Here is a 20,384-nt window from a genome sequence, read left to right as displayed (position 1 = left end):
TATAATTTTCATTCTTTTCTACATTGTTTTATATTCTCGTTTTGTCTATAACATCAACATAAATGAGATTTTTAATTTCAGGGGGGGGCTGAACGATAATTTTGCCCGCTCTTGTGGGGACAGGGCTGCACGACCAAACAGTATTCTTTTTCTCAAATTAGGAAAAGCAAGTTCTCTTAACCGGTTAGGAATTTAGGATACGTTGGCACCTTTGTGTGTGTGTCTCTTTCCTTTTAAGTAAAAGACTTTGTTGCCCTCTAATGAATAAAACCAGTTTATACTTTTTACCACTCTCGTGTGAACTTCAAAGCAGTCTTGGGGGAGTTCTAACTCGAGTGATTCTCGCCCGGTTTCTCTGGGTTTTAGCTAGATTTGTTGAGCTTCAGGTTCAGACATGAATGCATGATTGGTGCTTCTTTAGTCTTTAACTTTCTTCTTCGTCTTCACCGTCCAAGAGACACTTTCCATGTCCAACCACCAGAATAATTGAATCGCTTTGGATCTGATAATAACAAACCAGTGAAAAAAGCAGTTATGTTCTTCCTGTTAGTAGAATTTCCTTGTTATCGTTTGATCATGTAAAGATAACCCAGAGATTCTGAGAAAATGAGTGTTTCTCTCACTGTAACGACCTTCAATCTTCACGATGATCAACCAGAAGGTAGTCCAAATTCATGGGAAAAAAGGAGAGATCTGTGTATAAGCGTCATTACCAGCTATTCCCCCATGATTCTCTGCATTCAACAAGGTACGTATCTAATATTGATCTTCTTTATTGATATATTGATGTTTTAGGAGATGGGTATTTCTATTTTGCACTTTGCTTGGCAAATATTGATCTGAGTTTTGCTAGAGTTGGTTTTTGAGTGATGGTCTTTTTTCGTTTTGCTTGCAATGGTTGATCAGGGCTTCGTGTAGCATGTGACCAAGATTGGTTTCTTTCTCTTTTAGGTGTGAAGTCTCAGTTGGAGTTTCTTCAGCAGGGTTTACCCGGTAAGTGCTTTGTTGATCTGGTGCTAGGTTATAAGAATTTTATTGAAATGTAGTGTTCTGAGTATACACATTCTGTAGAAGTGCGATATAGTTTGCTTTGCTGAGTTTTGTGTCGATTCGTCTCTGATTGAATCTAAACAAGATTTTTATCACAATAAGGAGAAACTAGAAAGTTGAACTTGTGGATAATCTTGCGATTCAATACGGGACAACTGTGTGTTAAATCTCAAATGACCTGTCTATTGAGTATCCGATTTTGTTGTGTATATGTGTGTGTGGTTGATCTTGCATGCTTTAAGTTTGAGTTACTAAATAATTGAACAGAATGAAACATTTCTTTCTCGTTGGCGTAAGTTTTGGACTTTCTGGAAGAATGTCTGGGTAACCTTACTTCCATTAAAACTTGAACTCTCTAGGGTGAAGTGAAGACCATTACCCAATGCTGTCCCAAGGGGTGAGTCTGGAGTTGGTCCTAACCCTTGGCATTTTTGTCCAAAGTGGTTTAACCTATCCAAAAAAAGGAAAAAAAAAAGAAGGTACTGACTGATCCTGTAGTTGAGGTTTTTTGGATACATAACCTCATCTCTAATGAGATGATACTTCTATCAGCTAACATATGACATCTATTTGAGATAACATGATGTACTGTAGGTTAGAATTTTTCTATTAGTCACTAGGTAGTAGATTATATGAAGCTTTTTGCCGTGGTTTCCTAACATTCACATTATGTGTAATTTATGGATCAAACAATATTGATTAGGTATCTGCCTGGGAGCATCTGTAATCATTTTCCTTACAATATTTGAGCTTTATTGGTGTAAGTGATCTTTATGCCGTTACTTATAATCTTAAGGCTGTATTTGTTATGCATTCTAGGTTGATTTCACATTCTTGGATGATAAAAATAGTTGTTTTTATCATCCAAGAATGTAACTATTTTTATCATCCAAGAGTGTGAAATCGACCTAGAATGCATACCAAACACAGCCTTAATGTTGCATTTCCAGATCATGGTTACTAAGAAGTTGATACGAAACATAACATATTTTTTTAATTTCTTTTTCTTTAGAAAATTTATCTATTTCCTGTAGTGGTTTTTATATTTGGCAATAAGTTATATTAGTAAATTCACTTCGTGTGAATAGTTACATAACTGAAATGAATGCTATTGAAGCAAGTGGCTTGTGTAGAAATGAAATTAGTTTGTTCTGCCACAAGTCAATGTCATCTATGGTAGGTTTACATGTTATGAGAAAACCAATATTTTTTTAAATAAAGGTTTAGGTTTAGCCCATTGGTTAATTGTGAGATGTATGTTTCTTGTCACTTTTTTGCATTACATCTCTTTGTATGACAGGAGTTATTGATAGTCTTGTTAAGAAATAATGAAAGACTTGCCAAGCCATTAGATGGAATTGTCTTTCCTCATAGGTTGTCTGATGTAGAACATTGGGCTCTTTACACAAGTAGTGTAGCAGAAACAATGGGTTACTAAATTTCAGAGGCCACTAACTGATCATGCCATCACTAACAATGGAAGATGAGCAAACCTACTTTATGGACCTATTTCATTAACTTGAAGAAACCTGTAGGTCACTAGTATTCAACAATTGAGTGATTTAATCCGCTTTAACATGAATTCTGAGAGAATCATATAACTGAAAACACTGAAATCAACCAATGGAATAATCTAATTGATGACAATATTAGTAAGGATGTGTGAGCCAAAGAAAGAAACCAGGACCACTAAAATCATTTAGCATGGAAGCATCCTACAGTAACCATATGGATAAGTTAGAATGTGGAAGTCTGTATTGAAGTTTTCTGCTCTTCCCCCAAATTTGAGGTGATTTTTTATGGATTGTTGGATCATATAGCAGATCCCATAGATTCAACTGTTATTCATTCCTAATTAGGCTTACCAAATCCCCATAGTTTCACATAGTTATTTATGGAAGCCTTTGGGGTAGCAGGAGTTGTTTGAGAGAGTTTCCTCTGAACTTTCCTTTTAGTAAGTCATAGTGTAGGGTGTTGGGGGGCTGGTGACCATGCTAATCTCATTTTGATTCCCTTCACTGTAAAAGCCACTTTGTGATATTTAAATAAAGTTTGCGGAAGCTGCAGTATCTTTTGAACTTGAATGCTTTTTGGCAGCTTGACAACTGCCCAAATTCCGTATCTGGAGCAAATTAGACTCAAACATCTGAGTCTAAAAGCTTCTCCTAAGCTCCTCTCTAATGTTGATTAATTAAGCAATTTCATCCCCCTTTTTTTAATCCTATGTTCAAATAAATACTATAACAATACCAAAAACTAAGGAAACAGCACCTGCACAAGGTGGAGAAGAAGAGTAGAGAACAAAGGAGGGTCTCGGTGTAGTAATCGTATCACTAACCAAGAATCCGAGACCAATATTTTTGTTCATAAAGTAACTAAGGAATATTACAGAAAAGGACAGGTCTGTGTATAATTACACATAAATCCAGTAATAGGAACCAAGAACATAACATATAACTTAACCTGCTGTACCCTTAACCTATGATACAATTTATTTACACTCCCCCTTAATGTAGTCCTAGATAGGATGGGATCCTACTAGGAACCAGGTAAATCAGAGTTTTTAACTATGCTGGCCGATTGGGACAGAATAGGTAAACAAAGGCAGAATTAGGGGTTAGGGTTAGGGTTTTATTTGGTAATGATGTGCAGGTTTTTAGGAGTCTATAATGTAAGTTTGGTTTGATTTGGATGAAGTTGGAAATCTAGGGTTTCGGGTTAGAGGCCTTGTAAAAATTGGGTGTTTTTAGAATCTAGGGTTAGAGATGGAATCTGGGGAAAGTGAGCTGGTCGAGTGTTAATGGCAGTGTGGGGAGTGAGATGAAAATAAAAAGATCAGATTTTGATGGATGGTTAGGTCTAGGTTGAAGTTAGGGGTGTAGAGCTTAATTAGGGTTTAAGGGATTATAAGGCTGCAATGGAGAATTGAAATTAGGGTTATTGTCGAGTAAAGTATGAAGGCTGTGGATGAAGTTTAATGATGATTGATGGAGGGAATATGCTAAACAGTGTTTAAGTGAAGTTGGGGTTAGGGGGAACCGATGGGATGGGTTAGGGATAGGTTGGAGGATTAGAGGAAGAAGGGAATTGTAGGAATTTAAATAAACTTACTGGACTTGAAGATCTGCAGTAGCAGCAACTTGAAGTAGCTTGAAGTAGAACCTCCCAATCATGAACAGATACAAGGAGCCACTGGAGTCCACCAGCCCTTCAACCTTGATATGACTCACTAGGGGGGTCTTGATATGACTCACAAGACATTCTCAGAAGAGAGAAACAGCAGCAGCAATAGCCAGCAGCAAGAGACAATTTTTTTAAACTTTTAATTGGTGGGGGAGTCTCTCCCAGTCTCCCATGATTTATTAATATAAAGACGTCTAGGGCCTAAGCCTAGGGCCTAAATCCTAATACAATTCTAATTCTCTCTCCTTCAGAATTCGTGGAGAGGTTTATAAGAAGTTAAACAACTTAAAAGAGAAAGACCTAATTGACCCTAACACTTAAAGACACTTTAAAACACTTAAACTAAGAAGATTCCTCATCAACCAATAGGATATAAGATCCTACTAGCCAATAGGAGCTCTTCACTTAAACTGAACCAACTTAAATTGAACCAATTGGATGCAACCAATTTGAACCGGTTCAATTAAAGACAAAAATAAAACTAATTATAGAACTGAAATAAACTAAGTATAAACTAGTCTAAGGCTCCTACTGAAACCCTATGATCAGGGGGGCTTCTTCAGCTCATGGAGGCTTGGATCTACATCAACTCTCCCTGACTTAGAAACATTCATCTCCGATGAATGGGTGAAATCCATGCAACACTCCTACAGCTTGGGGCTAAGCTTCTTGACATCATGAGTAGGAGTCCAAGTGCCATGCTGTTTGGAGGAGATCCGTCCACGAATTTTGTGATGATGAGGGGGAAACAACATGTGGGCAGCAGCTCTAACACTTTCCGGACAGAATTCTAGGGAACCAGGAGTATTAGGAACAAAGTCTTCAAGTTGTGGAGCCTTTTCTTCAAAGAACCAAGGGGGCATCACAAAGTCTATGTGTTCAACCTCCCTAGGGTCTTCAATGTTGATAACCTTCTCATCGAGCTCCACCTCTTCAAGTACAGCAACTTGAATGCCTTCCTATGAATTGTTCACAACCACTTCTCCATCTTCTACCACCTTATCCATGAAGACTTGAGTAATAAGATGAACACCTTGAGCATCACCACCCAACTCTTCAAAATAATCAGCTAAGTAATCATCAGGGGCTTCATCTTCCTTCTTAGCCACATGGACAGATTTGTGCTTTTGTTGCACTCCCTGGCATAGTGTCCAATCTCATTGCAATGGAAACACTTGTGAGGATCACTATTGTCCATGGGGGCTGTAAGAACCATGGATTCCGAAAAATCTGAATTTCCCCGATAGGGGGTTGGTTCTCGATGCGAAACGGATCTCGCCGGTGCACTAAAGCCAGGACCCTAATCCCTCCTAAGAGGGTAAATGGGTCAATAGGAAGCCGCCACCTAGAAAGGGTCTAGGACCCACAAATTTCTCCCACGAATAGGGAGAAACTATGACTCATTGGATAAGGCTGTGGTCTACCCAGATCATTGGGCAAGTGTCAGGTTACGGACTGGGAAGGTGTTAGGCACCCAGTCTGCCCGGCCCAGAGCCGGTCATCCTTCTTTGGACCATTGCTTGCATAAGCTGGCTTGCAAACCCTAAAGCTAGGCATTCTAAATCTAGGTCATCCTAAGCTAGGCACTTGAAGCTAGGTAGCTATGTACAAGGGTTCAAAACCTAAGCCAGATTTCTAAATTGTTCTAAACTACATGTAAACAAACAAATAGGCGAACTAATTAAACATTACACTAACATACAAAGACATACTAAGCACAAAACATGGAGTATAATACAATGAGCATGGAGCATGAAAGACAGAAAACATACATCAAGATGATTAAGCAAAGGAACATGATCACTCATGGGCTAGATGAAGGGCTAGCCCAACCCTGTCCTCAAGAGCGTACACCTACGTCCCACGGGATCCCATCGTGTAACGTTTTCAACTCGGGCCACTAGATGGGCATTCTCACTCCTTCGCACACGTTCTAATTCTACCCAAAATAGGTTTTAGAAATTCATTTGGAATCCCATAACCCCGATTCGAAATGAAATGAATTAGGAGGAGAATAATTATTACTTAATCCTAAGTCAATACTAAAGTGCACTCATGGGCCCAAAGGAATGGGCCCAAACTCCCCACTCAAGCAAAATTAGGTTAATGGGCCAATACCCAAACCAAAGCCAAGGTTAAATGGCTCCAAATCCAGATGGGCCTAGAATGGGAACACCGCCCATACCCAAAATCCTAATTAAACCAAATCCAAAACCTCATAATTCAAGCCCAAACCCAATTCCCAATTAAATGCCAATTACCATTGGAGGGCCACGGTCATATCAACCTAGAAATGGGCCCAACCTTCCAAAAGCCCAACCATTTAATCATGTTTATAAATTCAATTGAGCCCATTTCTAATTTGTCAATTTATTAAATGGGAAACCCGAACTAAAACCAAGCCCAATTGGTTACACGGCCAACCACATCCCTTCCCTTTTGGTCGATGTCCCGCCTATACTGGGCCAGAAATTAAGGGCTAAACCCCTCTTGGGCCCAAGATTGCCATTTAAACTCTTTTCGGTTAATGGGTTATCTTCAAACCAAGGGCAAGATTGACCGGCTCTCTCACACAATGGGACAAAAATATTAGAGATTTAGTCTGCTCAGACCAGAACCAAAAGCCAAATGGGTCCAAATTATTGGGCCCAACTCAAATTCACAATTTTGGAGGTCTGAGAGATCAGCACCAAAACCACATGGGGATGAAATCCGATCAAAATCCTCTCAGCAAAATAAAAACTAATTGTTCATTAACCCACTCTAATATCAACAACGATCTAACTCAGCCCACAAAACTAACCTGATTCGAGAATTAAATCACAAAATTCACAATCACAGACTAGTAAATAACTTGGATAATTAGCATAAACCCAAACCAAATCTCAAAATGATACACAGAAACAGTAAGCAAGAAAAGAAATATAGTAGAATTTCACCCTTTCAAACCAAGATATAATATACCACACAACAAACGATCAATGTAAGAAAACTTGGGATCATGGGGATAGGGCCATATGAGCAAAACATGAACCATCTACAGAATTGAAACCTGATCCGAAAGTATTCAGAAGAGAAAGGAGACAGAGAGCATCAAAATCATAGAAACCAGAGCACAATAGCACATAACACCACAGGCATCTAAAATATTCACAAATGGACGAAATACATGAGTTGAAGCATGGAATAACATATTTCAAAGACTTAAATCAAATGAAATGCAGGTCTGAAATGTAAAAGATAAGAACAGATTGGAAATGAGAGGGAGAGAAATATACCTGGGATCTTGTTTGGAGCTCCCTATGCAATCAGCAGTTCGCAACGGTCACGAACCAGAGGGGTGGGGATTATTACAGACCGGGAAAATAGATGGGAAGGGGGTATTACTGACTACTCAAAGAAGACAAAGAGGAAAAATACAGCAAAAACTAAATGAGGTGAAGAAACAACAAAATGAAATAAGAAGAAAAGAAGATGAGGAGTTCACGATCAACTGCAACGGTTCCTTCTTCCTGGCTCAGAGAAGCCTCCGGCTCTCCTTGTCTCAAATTCTTTTTCACTCCTTCTCTAACACTATCTGTCTCTCTCGATCTTTTCTTCACTTTCTTTCTTCCGTTTTGCACTCTCCCTCTGCTGCTCTATCTCTCTCATTCTTCTCTTTTTGCTCTCTGTGCCTCTGCTACGCTCTTTTTTTTCACTCTCTGCTACTCCATTTTCTCTCCGCTGTCACTCTCTTTCTTTCTTCTTTTCTCCCTCGTTTTCTCTCGATTTTTCCTTTCTTTCTTTTCTCCCCTTTTCTTTTCAGTCCGAAAATCACTCTCCTTTTCTCACTGTTCCTTCTCTCTTTTTCCATTCTTTTCTTTTTGGCAATCCTCTCTCTGTTTTTCTCTCTCCCCCTTTTGAGAAATGACGGCTCCCCTCCCCTTTCAAACATTCCCTTCTTTTCTTTTTAAAGCCCCTATCTAGGGTTTAGGCTTTTACTGTTTTACCCCTTTCCCAACCTAGGTCTAGATTTTCTTTCTTCTTTTACTTTCCCATTCTACCCCTCTCTTTTAGGTTTTAGATATCTTCTTTTAAAAGCTTTCCCCATTTTACCCACCCCTTTCTTCTTAATTCCCTTTAGATGCCATGTGGCATCTCTCTATGGACTTGGCACCAATGGGCTTTTCCATGGGCCAAGTCCACACATTCTCTCTCCTTTTTTGTTTTCTATTTTTACCTTTTTACCCTCCCCCTCTTAAAGTTTATTTCTTCTTCTTCTCTCCTTTTTTGTGATTTCCTATTTTGCCCCTGTCAGGCCACAACCTCAATGGACAGGGGTTTAGGCAGTCTATTTTTTATTTTATTATTTCTTGGTATCTGAGACAGAGGTCGTCGGTACAGCGGTACTCCGTGTGTCATCATCGCCAGGGAGGGGTGACAAAAATCAGGTGTCTACAGGGGCTTTACTTTTATGATCAGCACGTGGAGGAGCTGTAGGGCGGACTACCAATAGAGTAGCCTGATCGAGTAGGGCCAGCAGCAGAATTTCCAGCTCAAGTGTGGCCATTGGTAGTAGACTTGAATGCTGGAAAAGTTTTGTTGGTGCCTTTAGCAGAGGAATCAAATCTTCTATTTCCAGCCAATAATTCTTCAGCCTTCAGGACTTTCTCAAAACAGTCCTTGATGACTCTAACATCAGCCACTCCAATAGCCCTAACAATATCTGCTCTCAATCCAAGTCGAAACCGAGATAACATCTGAGTAGCTCCTTCTCTAGTGCTAGTACAAGAAGCAAGAGCATCAAATTGCTGCATGTACTTAGCTACAGTCATAGTTCCTTGACGTAGTGAGTTGAATTGATCCTGGAGCTGAGCTCTGAAGTGACTGGGTAGATATTTTTCCTATCTCGGTGATCCCTATGATTTCTAGAATGATCTGTGTAGTCCCTGCAATTCCTGGAATGATCTCTGTGATGTCTATTTCTTCCTAAGGTTCCATGTACTTCAGAATTAACTTGGAATCTATCCTCTTCTAAGGGAATGTTGCTGTCCCTAAGAGGTGTAATCCTTTGCTCTTCTAATCGTGTTACCATTTCATTCAACTTCTGCAGCATCTCCATTATAGCAGCCATAGGGTCAGTTGGGCATGGCAGATTTGTATTCAACACTAGATTGCCATGTTCATGCATGGCTCTGATACCACTTAATGTTGTCCTAGATAGGATAGGATCCTACTAGGAACCAGGTAAATCAGAGTTTTTAACTATGCTGGCCGATTGGGATAGAATAGGTAAACTAAGGCAGAATTAGGGTTAGGGTTAGGGTTTTGAGCTCGGGTTTTATTTGGTAATGATGTGCAGGTTTTTAGGAGTCTATTAATATAAGTTTGGTTTGATTTGGATGAAGTTGGAAATCTAGGTTTCAGGTTAGAGGCCTTGTAAAAATTGGGTGTTTTTAGAATCTAGGGTTAGAGATGGAATTTGGGGAAAGTGAGCTAGTGAGTGTTAATGGCAATGTGGGGAGTGAGATGAAAATAAAAAGATCAGATTTTGATGGATGGTTAGGTCTAGGTTGAAGTTAGGGCTGTAGAGCTTAATTAGGGTTTAAGGGATTATAAGGCTGCAATGGAGAATTGAAATTAGGGTTGTTGTCGAATAAAGTATGAAGGCTGTGGATGAAGTTTAATGATGATTGATGGAGGGAATAGGCTAAACAGTGGTTAAGTGAAGTTAGGGTTAGGGGGAACCGATGGGATGGGTTAGGGTTAGGTTGGAGGATTAGTGGAAGAAGGGAATTGCAGGAATTTAAATAAACTTACTGGACTTGAAGATCTGCAGTAGCAGCAACTTGAAGAAGCTTGAAGTAGAACCTCCCGATCATGAACAGATGCAAGGAGTTACTGGAATCTACCAGCCCTTCAACCTTGATGTGACTCACAAGGGGGGTCTTGATATGACTCACAAGACATTCTCAGAAGAGAGAAACAACAGCAGCAATAGCCAGCAGCGAGACGTTTTTTTTAAACTTTTAATTGGTGGGGGAGCCTCTCCCACGATTTATTAATATAAAGAGGCCTTAGGCCTAAATCCTAATACAATTCTAATTCTCTCTCCTTCAGAATTCATGGAGAGGTTTATAAGAAGTTAAACAACTTAAAAGAGAAAGACCTAATTGACCCTAACACTTAAAGACACTTTAAAAACTTAAACTAAGAAGATTCCTCATCAACCAATAGGATATAAGATCCTACTAGCCAATAGGAGCTCTTCACTTAAACTGAATCAACTTAATTGAACCATTTGGATGCAACCAATTTGAACCGGTTCAATTAAAGACATAAAAATAAAACTAAGCGTAGAACTGAAATAAACTAAGTATATACTAGTCTAAGGCTCCTACTAAAACCCTATGATCAGGGGGGCTTCTTCAGCTCATGGAGACTTGGATCTACATCACCCCTCAAGCTGGAGCATAGACATCACCCATGTCTAGCTTGGAACACCCTTCAAGAAAGACATTTTGAAATAGGGCTTTAGTAAACATATTACAAAACTGATCCGTAGATCTAACAAAGGGAGTGGAAATCAACTTCTACATTACAACATCTTTCGCGAAATGACTCTCGACTTCAATATGTTTGGTTCTCTCACGAAAGATTGGATTACCTACAATGTAGATAGCGGCTTGATTATCAGAATACATATCCACAGGCTTGTTGACTGGAAACCAAGTTCTTGGACAAGAGATTTCAACGACATCAACTTAGCTGCAATGTGTGCCATGGCCCTATACTCAACCCCAACACTAGAACGGACCATTGTAGGTTGTTTCTTACTCCTCCACATAACAAGATTACCTCCTACAAATGTATAATATCTTGTAGTTGATCTCAGATCACCATTAACACATGCCCAATCAACATCAGAATAACCAACAATATCATTATGACCATGACATTTATATATCAGTTCTTTCCCTGGAGCACCCTTAAAATACAATAAAATATATAAGTTAACCAACCAATCGTCGGTAATGATGTTTGTCCATAAATTTTGTGTCATCAGAAGTCCCAAGTTTTTTATGGGGATCCATAGGTGTGTTAATAGGATTGCAACCCAACATTCCAATCTCAGTCAAATGATCATTGGCATATTTCCTCTGATAAACTAGTATCTTTTTTGCTATGAACAACCTCAATTCCTAGAAAATACTTGAGAACCCCAAGTCTTTCATCTGAAAGTGTTGTTGTAAATAGGTTTTGACACCTTTTATACTAGAAGAGCCATTTCCAGAAATAATGATAGCATCAACGTAGATGACCAATATAATCATCTTGGAACCTTGACAATGAACAAATATAGAGTGATCAGAGTAGCATTGTGAGAATCCATAACCATATACAACTTCAGTAAACTTATCAAAGTAGGCTTGTGGTGACTACTTTATACCATAGATGCCTTACAAAGCCTACAAAATTTTTATACATTCTCCCCTTGAGCAACATATCCTGGAGGTTTTCCATATACACTTCCTCTGATAAGTGGATCATATAGAATATCATCTTTTATATCAAGTTGAAAAGAGAGACCAATCATGATTAACATCTAAAGAGATAAGTACACAAATAGAGTTAAGTCATGCAACTGGAGAGAAAGTATCAAAGTGATCTACACACATAAGTCTGGCTCTAACCTTTAGCAACCAAGCAATCTTTCAGACATTCAACAGAGCCATTAGGGTTATAATTAATGGTATACACCTAACGACACTTCACAAGGTCCTTACTTGGATGTAAAAAATCAATCAGAAGTCCTCGTCTAATGACTAAGCAATGCATCTATTTCCTCATACATAGTCGATTTTCATCCAAGATGAGATAGCGCTTCTTGATAAGTTTTAGGACAGTATGATAGACAAAGACAAAGCAAAATTACAAAGAACAGGAGGAAAATGTGAAACAGAAACAAACTGGGCTATAGAATAAGAAATACAAGACTTTTTAGTCCATAATCGAGTACCTTTCCGAAGGGCAGCAGATCATCAAAGGATGGTAGATCATCAGTTGGAGGAGGAAAATGTGAAACAGAAACAAACTGAGCTATAGGATAAGAAATACAAGATTTTTGAGTATAAGATCGAGTACCTTTACGAAGGGCAATAGGCAGATCATCAGTTGGAGGACCTCCAAACAAAGAATCTGACTGTGCAAAGGATAGTAGCATAATTATAAAGAACAGGAGGAAATACAAGACTTTTGAGTCCACGATCGAGTACCTTTCCGAAGGGCAACAGGCAGATCATCAAAGGGTGGTAGATCATCAGTTGGAGGAGGAAAATGTGAAATAAAAACAAACTGAGCTATAGGATAAGAAATACTAGACTTTTGAGTACACAATCAAGTACCTTTACGAAGGGCAACAGGTAGATCATCAGTTGTAGGAGGACCTCCAGACAAAGAATCTGACTGTGCAAAGGGTGGTAGCATAATTATAAAGGGTTCGCTAGGTGTCTAGGCACCTTCTTGTCTTGTTGGTATCGCCTTGCATCCAGGCCCCCTCCAACGTCTTGGAGACGCCTTGACAATATGAGCGGTAGAGGAGTAGTTGTAACTTGTAACTATCAAAGACTGGTATGGGTGGAGGATTAGTGAACTCAATGTCCAATTCACACCCCTCAATAGAAAAATACAGAGTATTTCCAAAAAAAGTTATAAATCTACACTATTAAAATGTTGATGAGTAACATGATCATAACACTTGTAACCTTTTTGGGTATTAGAGTATCCAAGAAAAGCACATTTAACAACGCGAGGAGATAGTTTATCAAGATCAGGATGAGGATTATGAACAAAACAGGTACATCCAAACACCCGAGGTGGTAATCCAAAAGGGGCCATAAAGGGCCATTACCCAGTTCTGGTCCTGCCTATGCAAGATCTGGGAGGGTTGAGTTTGGAGTCGATCCTATTCTTCGGCATTTTTGAGCAAAGTGGCTTCCCTCAAGACTCGAACCCGGGCACTTGCCTTGGCAGCCCAAACCTTTTACTATTGTTCTGAGAACTGAGGAAGGCATGCGATTGATAGGATAGCAAGCTGTCAACACCACATCTCCCTAATAATTCTTTGGGACACTCATATGAAACATTAAGGACCGAGCAATATCCAACAAAAGTCGAATTTTCCTCTCAGCAACGCCATTTTGTTGTGGAGTATATGTGCAAGTAGTCTGGCACTCTGGCGTATTATACCACGCTTAGAACAAAATGAAGAAATTTCGCATTAAATGTACTCCAGAGCATTGTCAAAATGAAAAGCTTTTAAACAAACACCAAACAAAGTTTTTATTTTATTACAAAATTGTTTTAAATGTAGACAAAAAATTCAGAACGATCCCTTAACAAAAATACCCATGTCATATGGAGAATAATCGTTCACAAAAGTAATAAAGTAAATGAAACCAGACAAACTTTTGACATGACAAGGACCCAAACATCAGAATGGGCTTAAAGAAAATATAGGCTGACTTATAGATATATCACGAGGACGAGAAGGAAAGGAAGTATGATGATGCTTTCCAAATTCACACGATTTACACTCATAGTTGTCACGTCGTCACGGCGATCCAAGTCGGTGGAGGGGTGTCATGTCGATATATCGACATGTCGCCCGCCATGGCGATCATATCGACCATGTTTTATTTTTTATTTTCTCTATTTTTAATGTCATTTAGTATGCTATAATATATACCCTATAACATCAAAAATTAACATGAAAGTGTACTACTAATCTACTATGGTTTAATTCATGAAAGTGTAATATCCATTAGTGTATATGAAATCATGGATTATCAAATAATTGATAGCAATAGTCTTGCTGATAATAAAGTTGAAAAGTCATGAGAGTTGAGATATGATTCATATGAAAGTGACTACAAAAGTAACAAAATAAAAACAACAATTACAAGAACGTAATTTATATTGAGTGAATAAAGCTAATAAACAACCCATTTAAATAAAAAAAAATTTTTGTTGATGTGAATATGTGATTGTGTATTAGTCAATAGTGTATTAGTGTTTTCTGTTTGAAGTTTTTTTAATTTTTTTTATGTTAAGGAAAAAACATTAAAATAAAAAATGGTTAAAAAAAATTATTGTTAAAAAATTAAGTTTTATGATTTGAAACAACCATGTAGCCCGATATGGCCATATGTCGTGGTATGGTGTCCATGGCGGCGCCATGGCGACGACATGGAGGCCATATCAATCGATATTCTTACATCATCCATATCGGTGGTCTATATACCCACTTCTCCAACGATATGACGCCATGGCGTCGATATGGCGACACCATGACAACTATATTTACACTCAATATGAAAAATAGACTTTCAACTGGGAACCATGTGCTGAAGCTTGGGAAGCGACAAATATCCCAACCAATGATGCCATTGAAGAGGAGAAAAGCACCAATAAAGGTGGCAGGAGCAACTGTAGAGGAAGGATCATCAAGATAGTGTAATCCATCATTCTCACGCCTCCATCAATCATCTTCCTGATCTTGAAAGGCACAATGAGATGGATAAAAGGTAACAAAACAGTTTAATGGTCTAGTAAGTTGACTAACTGAAAGAAAACTTAAAGGTAATTGTGGGATGTGAAGTACAAATGCTAAGGATAAAGAAGTGAAATGACACCATGATCGGAAACTTTAGTAGAAGAACCGTCAACGAGAATGACTCGAGATGGATGGCAAGTTTTGTGGAAAAAAATACATTTTTACTTACCGGTCAGATGGGATGAAGCACTAGAATCAATAACCCAAGTGTTAGGAGAGGAGGAAGCAAGTAGTGCAACAGTACTTAAATGGCTAAGGTAGCAGCGGATGACTCAAGTTGCTGGACACGTTTCAGTAATTGATTAACCAGATCATTGCGAGAGAAAAAAACTGCATAAATTTCTTCCAGATAAAGAAGCTAGATTAGTTTCATTAGATGACACAACACAAATTCCCCTCAGTCACTGAAGTATTAGCAAATTGCTGAGCCCACTGAGGTTTACCTTACTTAATCTAAACTTTATCAATAATATGATTGACCTTGCCACAATGCGATCACTGACGTAAGGCTTGGTCAGTGTGCTGTCCACGACCTCCATAATTACCACATACCCCTCATCCTCCCCCTAAGCCACAACCTCTTCTAGTAAATACAGTGCCATGACTACGATCACGGCCACCACTGCTAGCAACAAGGGCAAAACTTTCCTTATAGGGGAGCGATAAATCAGTTTAGCAAGAGAGGATGACACAATACGCTGGATGTGACAAAAAGCTTCATTCAGGGAAGGAACTCTATTACTAGCAAGCAGTTGGCTTTTAATGGGCTGCAGATCTGAATTCAAACCAGATATAATTTTGCCACTTGAAATTCTGCATGTTAAGAATACCGATTAGAATTAGTAGTCTGGGGGTATTTTGGTCTGTTTTATGTCTGAGTTTTATTTCTGTTTCTGTTTTATTTTCTTATTTTCTGTACTTGGGGTAGTTTGGGTATTTCCATTGTAATTGGGTTAAGTGATATAAATATTATACTCTCCCCTCACGATTCAATTAATTAGAATCGTGAGGGAAGTTCCTTGCTTCCCATTCGATCTCTCTTCTTCTTCTCTTCTCTTCTTCTCTGCTGATTACAGTTGCAGGTCAGAATTGTTACTTGGTATCAGAGCATTAATCCTGATCCACATCCTTCCTCTCTTCTGCGGTTTTGAAGCTTTTTTTATTGTCCTCTCTTATTGTGGTCCACAGCAACCAGATGCTGTCTCATATGGCCTGAATCCTAATCGTATTATGATGAAGGACTAGGGTTTCCTTCTATGCTGAAGATTGGCTGTCTACACAGTCTGATTGTTGGAGTGCTGTCTTCCCCCATCTGAGATTGATTTTCCAAAACCCTGTGGAAATCGATTTTTTGTTTCCCCTGGAGTTTCCCTTCTCTTCATTGGCTGCTGGTCTAAGGTATTTTTCCCTGCTGTTTGGTGGTTTGTTTGGCCATAAATTGGCTCCTCCTTGACTGCTGTCTCAGGGTTATCGGATCCCTGTTTTTTGCCCTACGTTGGGTTTTGCTGTGGCTGAAATCGATTTGGCTTTATCTGTTGGCTGCATCTGTCCAAGCTTCAAGGTGTTGTTTATTTGGTTATCATGGCTGATTCCAAGCCTTCCACAGATAACTTTAATGTCCAGATCACTACCATCAAGTTGAATGGTGCTTCGAACTATCTCCTTTGGTCTCAAGCCTTTGAAGTATATGTTACTGCTCGCCGGAAGATGACTTACCTTACTATAACTCCTCCAGCCTCTACTGATGATAAATATGAAGATTGGAAGGCTGAGAATGCAACTCTCCTCTGCTGGCTTTGGAATAGCATGGAGCCCTCCATAGCCTCAAACGTAATGTTTCATAAGACTGCCAAGGGTGTTTGGGAAGAACTCAAGGAGAGCTATTCTCAAGATAGTAATCTCTCTCGGATTTATGATTTATATGAAAAAATTTTCTCCTTCAAGCAAGAAGGAAAATCCCTTGGCGAATACTACAGTTCCTTGAAGGGCATGTGGGAGGAACTCAATGTGTACCAGCCTATATCTACTGATGCTGCTGTGATTAAGGCTCAACGTTCTGAATTTCTTGTTGCTAAGTTCCTCTGGGTTAGATTCTGATCTTCAATCAGTCAAAAGCCAATTATTGACTGGTGAGAAGATCCCCTCTATGAATGAAGCTTACTGTCGCATACAAAGGGTTGTTTCTCCCTCCACGGTTAAAACTGATGCTGCCCCTGCCTCTTAAGGATAATTCTGCTCTGTTTACTTCTACTGGAGGACGTAGTCGTGGTGGTGGTACCTCTTCTAGAGGTGGCCGTGGCCGTGGGGCTGGCTCTGGTGTTTGAGGGGCTGGTTCGGACACTGCTGGTCCATCTTCTAGTGATGGTGGTTCTCGATGGTGTACTCATTGCGATCGTCCTAACCACACTGTTGACAAATGCTGGCTGAAACATGGTAGACCACAATGGGCTTGAGAGCAGTTTGCCAATGCCGCAGTTTCTGATGGAGCGGCTGACTTTGTGCATCCTTCTAACACTAACCATGGGTCTCCTACTGATGGTGGTAGTACTTCTAGTGATTTGGTTTCTCAACTGCTCAAACGAGTTCAACAACTAGAAGCTTCATCTTCTACTCCTACAGCTACTCTTTCCCACTCAGGTACTATTGCGTGTTTAGCCTCTTCATCCTCTCCGTGGATCATTGACTCCGGTGCTTCTTCTCATATGACTGGTAAGCCTAATTTATTTTCCTCTTTTACTCAGTTTACTACTCCATTTCGGATTTCCATTGACGATGGATCCTTTATTCCTGTTACTGGTCATAGGGATATTCCCTTGTCCTCTAATCTTTCCTTGACTGATGTTCTTCATGTACCTAGGCTGCCTCTTAATCTTTTGTCTGTCAGTCAGTTAACTAAGTCTTTAAATTGTTCTATAACCTTTCATCCTTCTCATTGTGTTTTCCAGGATCTTGCGACAGGGATGACTATTGGTGGCGGGCATGAGAAGGGTGGTCTCTATTATTTTGATTTGGCGTCTTCACCAACAACGGCTATTGTTACTTCTTCTGATGTTTCTCCATTACTTTGGCACTATCGGCTAGGACATCCTTCTTTATCCAAGCTACAACATCTGTTCCTAGCTGCAAAGCTATCTCCCTTATTGAATGTGAAGCTTGTGAGACACTGTTTTTCCTTTGAGTCCAGAGTCTAGGAGTACTTCGTTATTTCAGTTAGTCCATTCTGATATTTGGGGTACATGTAGGGTCAAGAGTCGATTAGGTTTTCGTTATTTTGTAAGTGTTATTGATGATCATTCTCGGATGACATGGTTGTACCTCTTGAAGGATAGATCTGAGTTTGTATCTGTTTTCCAACAATTTTATAATGAAATTCGTATTCAATTTGGTGTTCATTTGAAAGTTTTGCGTACTGATAATGCTCTGGAAATAGTTCAACGTGAGGTTTTTTTCCTTTTGTTCTGACAATGGCATTCTTCGTCAAACTAGTTGCACTTACACACCACAACAAAATGGTGTGGCGGAGCGCAAAAACCGCCATTTGTTAGACATTACTAGGTCTTTAATGTTTCATATGAATGTCCCTCCTCTCTATTGGGCTGATGCAATGTTGACTGCCTGCTTCTTGATTGATCGTATGCCTTCTTCCGTTCTTAATAATCAAATTCCCTTTAATGTTGTTTTTCTGGAGCGGGCTGTTTTCTCTCTTCCTCGTGTTTTTGGTTGCCAATGTTTTGTTCATATTCTTCGTCTTGGTCTTGATAAATTATCACCTAGGGCTGTCAAGTGTCTGTTTCTTGGATATTCACGTACCCAGAAGGGGTATCGGTGTTTTAATCCTGTTTCTCGTCAGCAATTTGTTTCCGCTGATGTGACCTTCTTCGAAAATACTCCTTACTTTGCTGGTTCTCCCAGTAATGTTGATCTTCCTGTTGATACTGGTGTTTGGTCCGGTTGATCTTGCTGTCCCTCCACTTCCGTTAGTTGCTAATCCTGGTTCCGGGCCTCTGTAGGTCTATTACTGTCGAACACAACAGCAGCCGCTGCCTGTGCCACCTCAAAATGTTGCTGCTGCCCCTCTACCGCCACTAGCTGCGACCTTGCCTGCGGATCCCCCTTTGGATACTGATGATCGTCCTATTGCATTGCGCAAAGGTACTCGTACTTGCACTCAAAATAGTTCCCTTTACCCGTTGGCACATTATGTTTCTGTTGCTCATCTCCCACCTCCTTATCGTGCTTTTGCTACCACGTTACACTCTACCTTTGTTCCCACCTCTTATACACTTGCCTTATCTTACCAGGGGTGGAAACATGCTATGGATGTGGAGATGGATGCCTTGATATCTAGTAAGACTTGGTCACTTGTGGATCTACCACCTGGTAAAGATTTTGTTAAGTGTCGTTGGGTGTATATAGTTAAGTACAATCCTGATGGAATTGTGGAATGGCTCAAGGCCCGGTTGGTTGCGAAAGGGTTTACACAGACCTATGGGGTCAACTACTTTGAAACCTTCTCTCCTGTTGCCCGTTTGAATTCTGTTCGTATCATTCTTTCCTTGGTAGTCAACCTTGATTGGCCTCTTTTTCAGATGGATGTGAAGAACTCCTTCTTATATGGCGATCTCCAGGAGGAGGTATATATGGAGCAACCTCCTGGGTATGTTGCTCAGGGGGAGGATAGTCTCCGGGTTTGTCGCTTTCATAAGGCAATTTATGGACTGAAACAGTCTCCTCGTGCATGGTTTGACAAATTCAGCAGTATTGTGGCTGGTTATGGGTTATCTCAGTGCTACTCTGATCACTCTATCTTTGTTAGACGTCAGGGGTCTAACGTGATCGTCCTTGCAATCTATGTCGATGACATTATTATTACTGGTAATGATGCTTCTGGAATTGCACAGGTGAAGAATTATTTACATGATCATTTCCAGATCAAGGACTTGGGTAGCCTCAGGTACTTTCTTGGCATTAAGGTTGTTCGCTCCTCTCGAGGTCTTAGCCTGTCCCAGAGAAAGTAAGTTCTTGATTTACTTGATGAGACAGGAATGTTAGGTTGCAAACCTATTGATACTCCTATGGATCCCCACGTCAAATTTGGTGCTTCTGATGACAGAGTTTGGTGGACATACATTAGTATCGATGGCTGGTCGGTAAACTTATTTATCTTACAGTAACTTGTCCTGACATCTCCTTCGTTGTGGGGGTTGTTAGCCAGTTCATGCAGAATCCTAAACAAGTACATTGGGGTGCTGCTTGTCGCATTCTAAGATATCTCAGAAGTGCTCCTGGCAAGGGGTTAGTGTCTTGTCGCCATGGTCATACCAACGTGGTTGGATTCTCTGATGCTGACTGGGCTGGTTCTGATGGCGATAGAAGATCGACTACAGGTTATTGTACCTTCTTTGGAAGAAATTTGGTTACTTGGAAGAGCAAGAAACAGACGACTGTAGCTCGTTCTAGTGCTGAGGCTGAATACAGAGCCATGGCTCATACAGCTGCAGAGTTGATGTGGGTTCGTTCGTTCCTTATTGAGCTTGGTTATTCCAGTGATTAGCCC

The 20,384-nt window shown here is 39.8% G+C and overlaps 1 protein-coding gene across 1 annotated transcript in view; it reads left to right on the top strand.

Annotated features, from left to right (window-relative positions):
• The first annotated feature begins 347 nt into the window (after positions 1-347).
• Positions 348-20,384, top strand: part of LOC122662252 — a 33,849-nt gene continuing 13,812 nt past the window's right edge. The window contains exons 1-2 of the mRNA XM_043857835.1: positions 348-748; positions 952-993. Coding sequence (XP_043713770.1) covers positions 607-748; positions 952-993 — 184 coding nt within the window. The 5' untranslated portion in view covers positions 348-606. The remainder of the gene's footprint in view (positions 749-951; positions 994-20,384) is intronic.

This window comes from Telopea speciosissima, chromosome 5 (genome assembly GCF_018873765.1).
Source record: "Telopea speciosissima isolate NSW1024214 ecotype Mountain lineage chromosome 5, Tspe_v1, whole genome shotgun sequence".
Taxonomy (NCBI): Eukaryota; Viridiplantae; Streptophyta; class Magnoliopsida; order Proteales; family Proteaceae; genus Telopea; species Telopea speciosissima.
The sequence above is the reverse complement of the archived record's forward strand: the minus strand, read 5'-3'. Positions and strand labels throughout refer to the sequence as shown.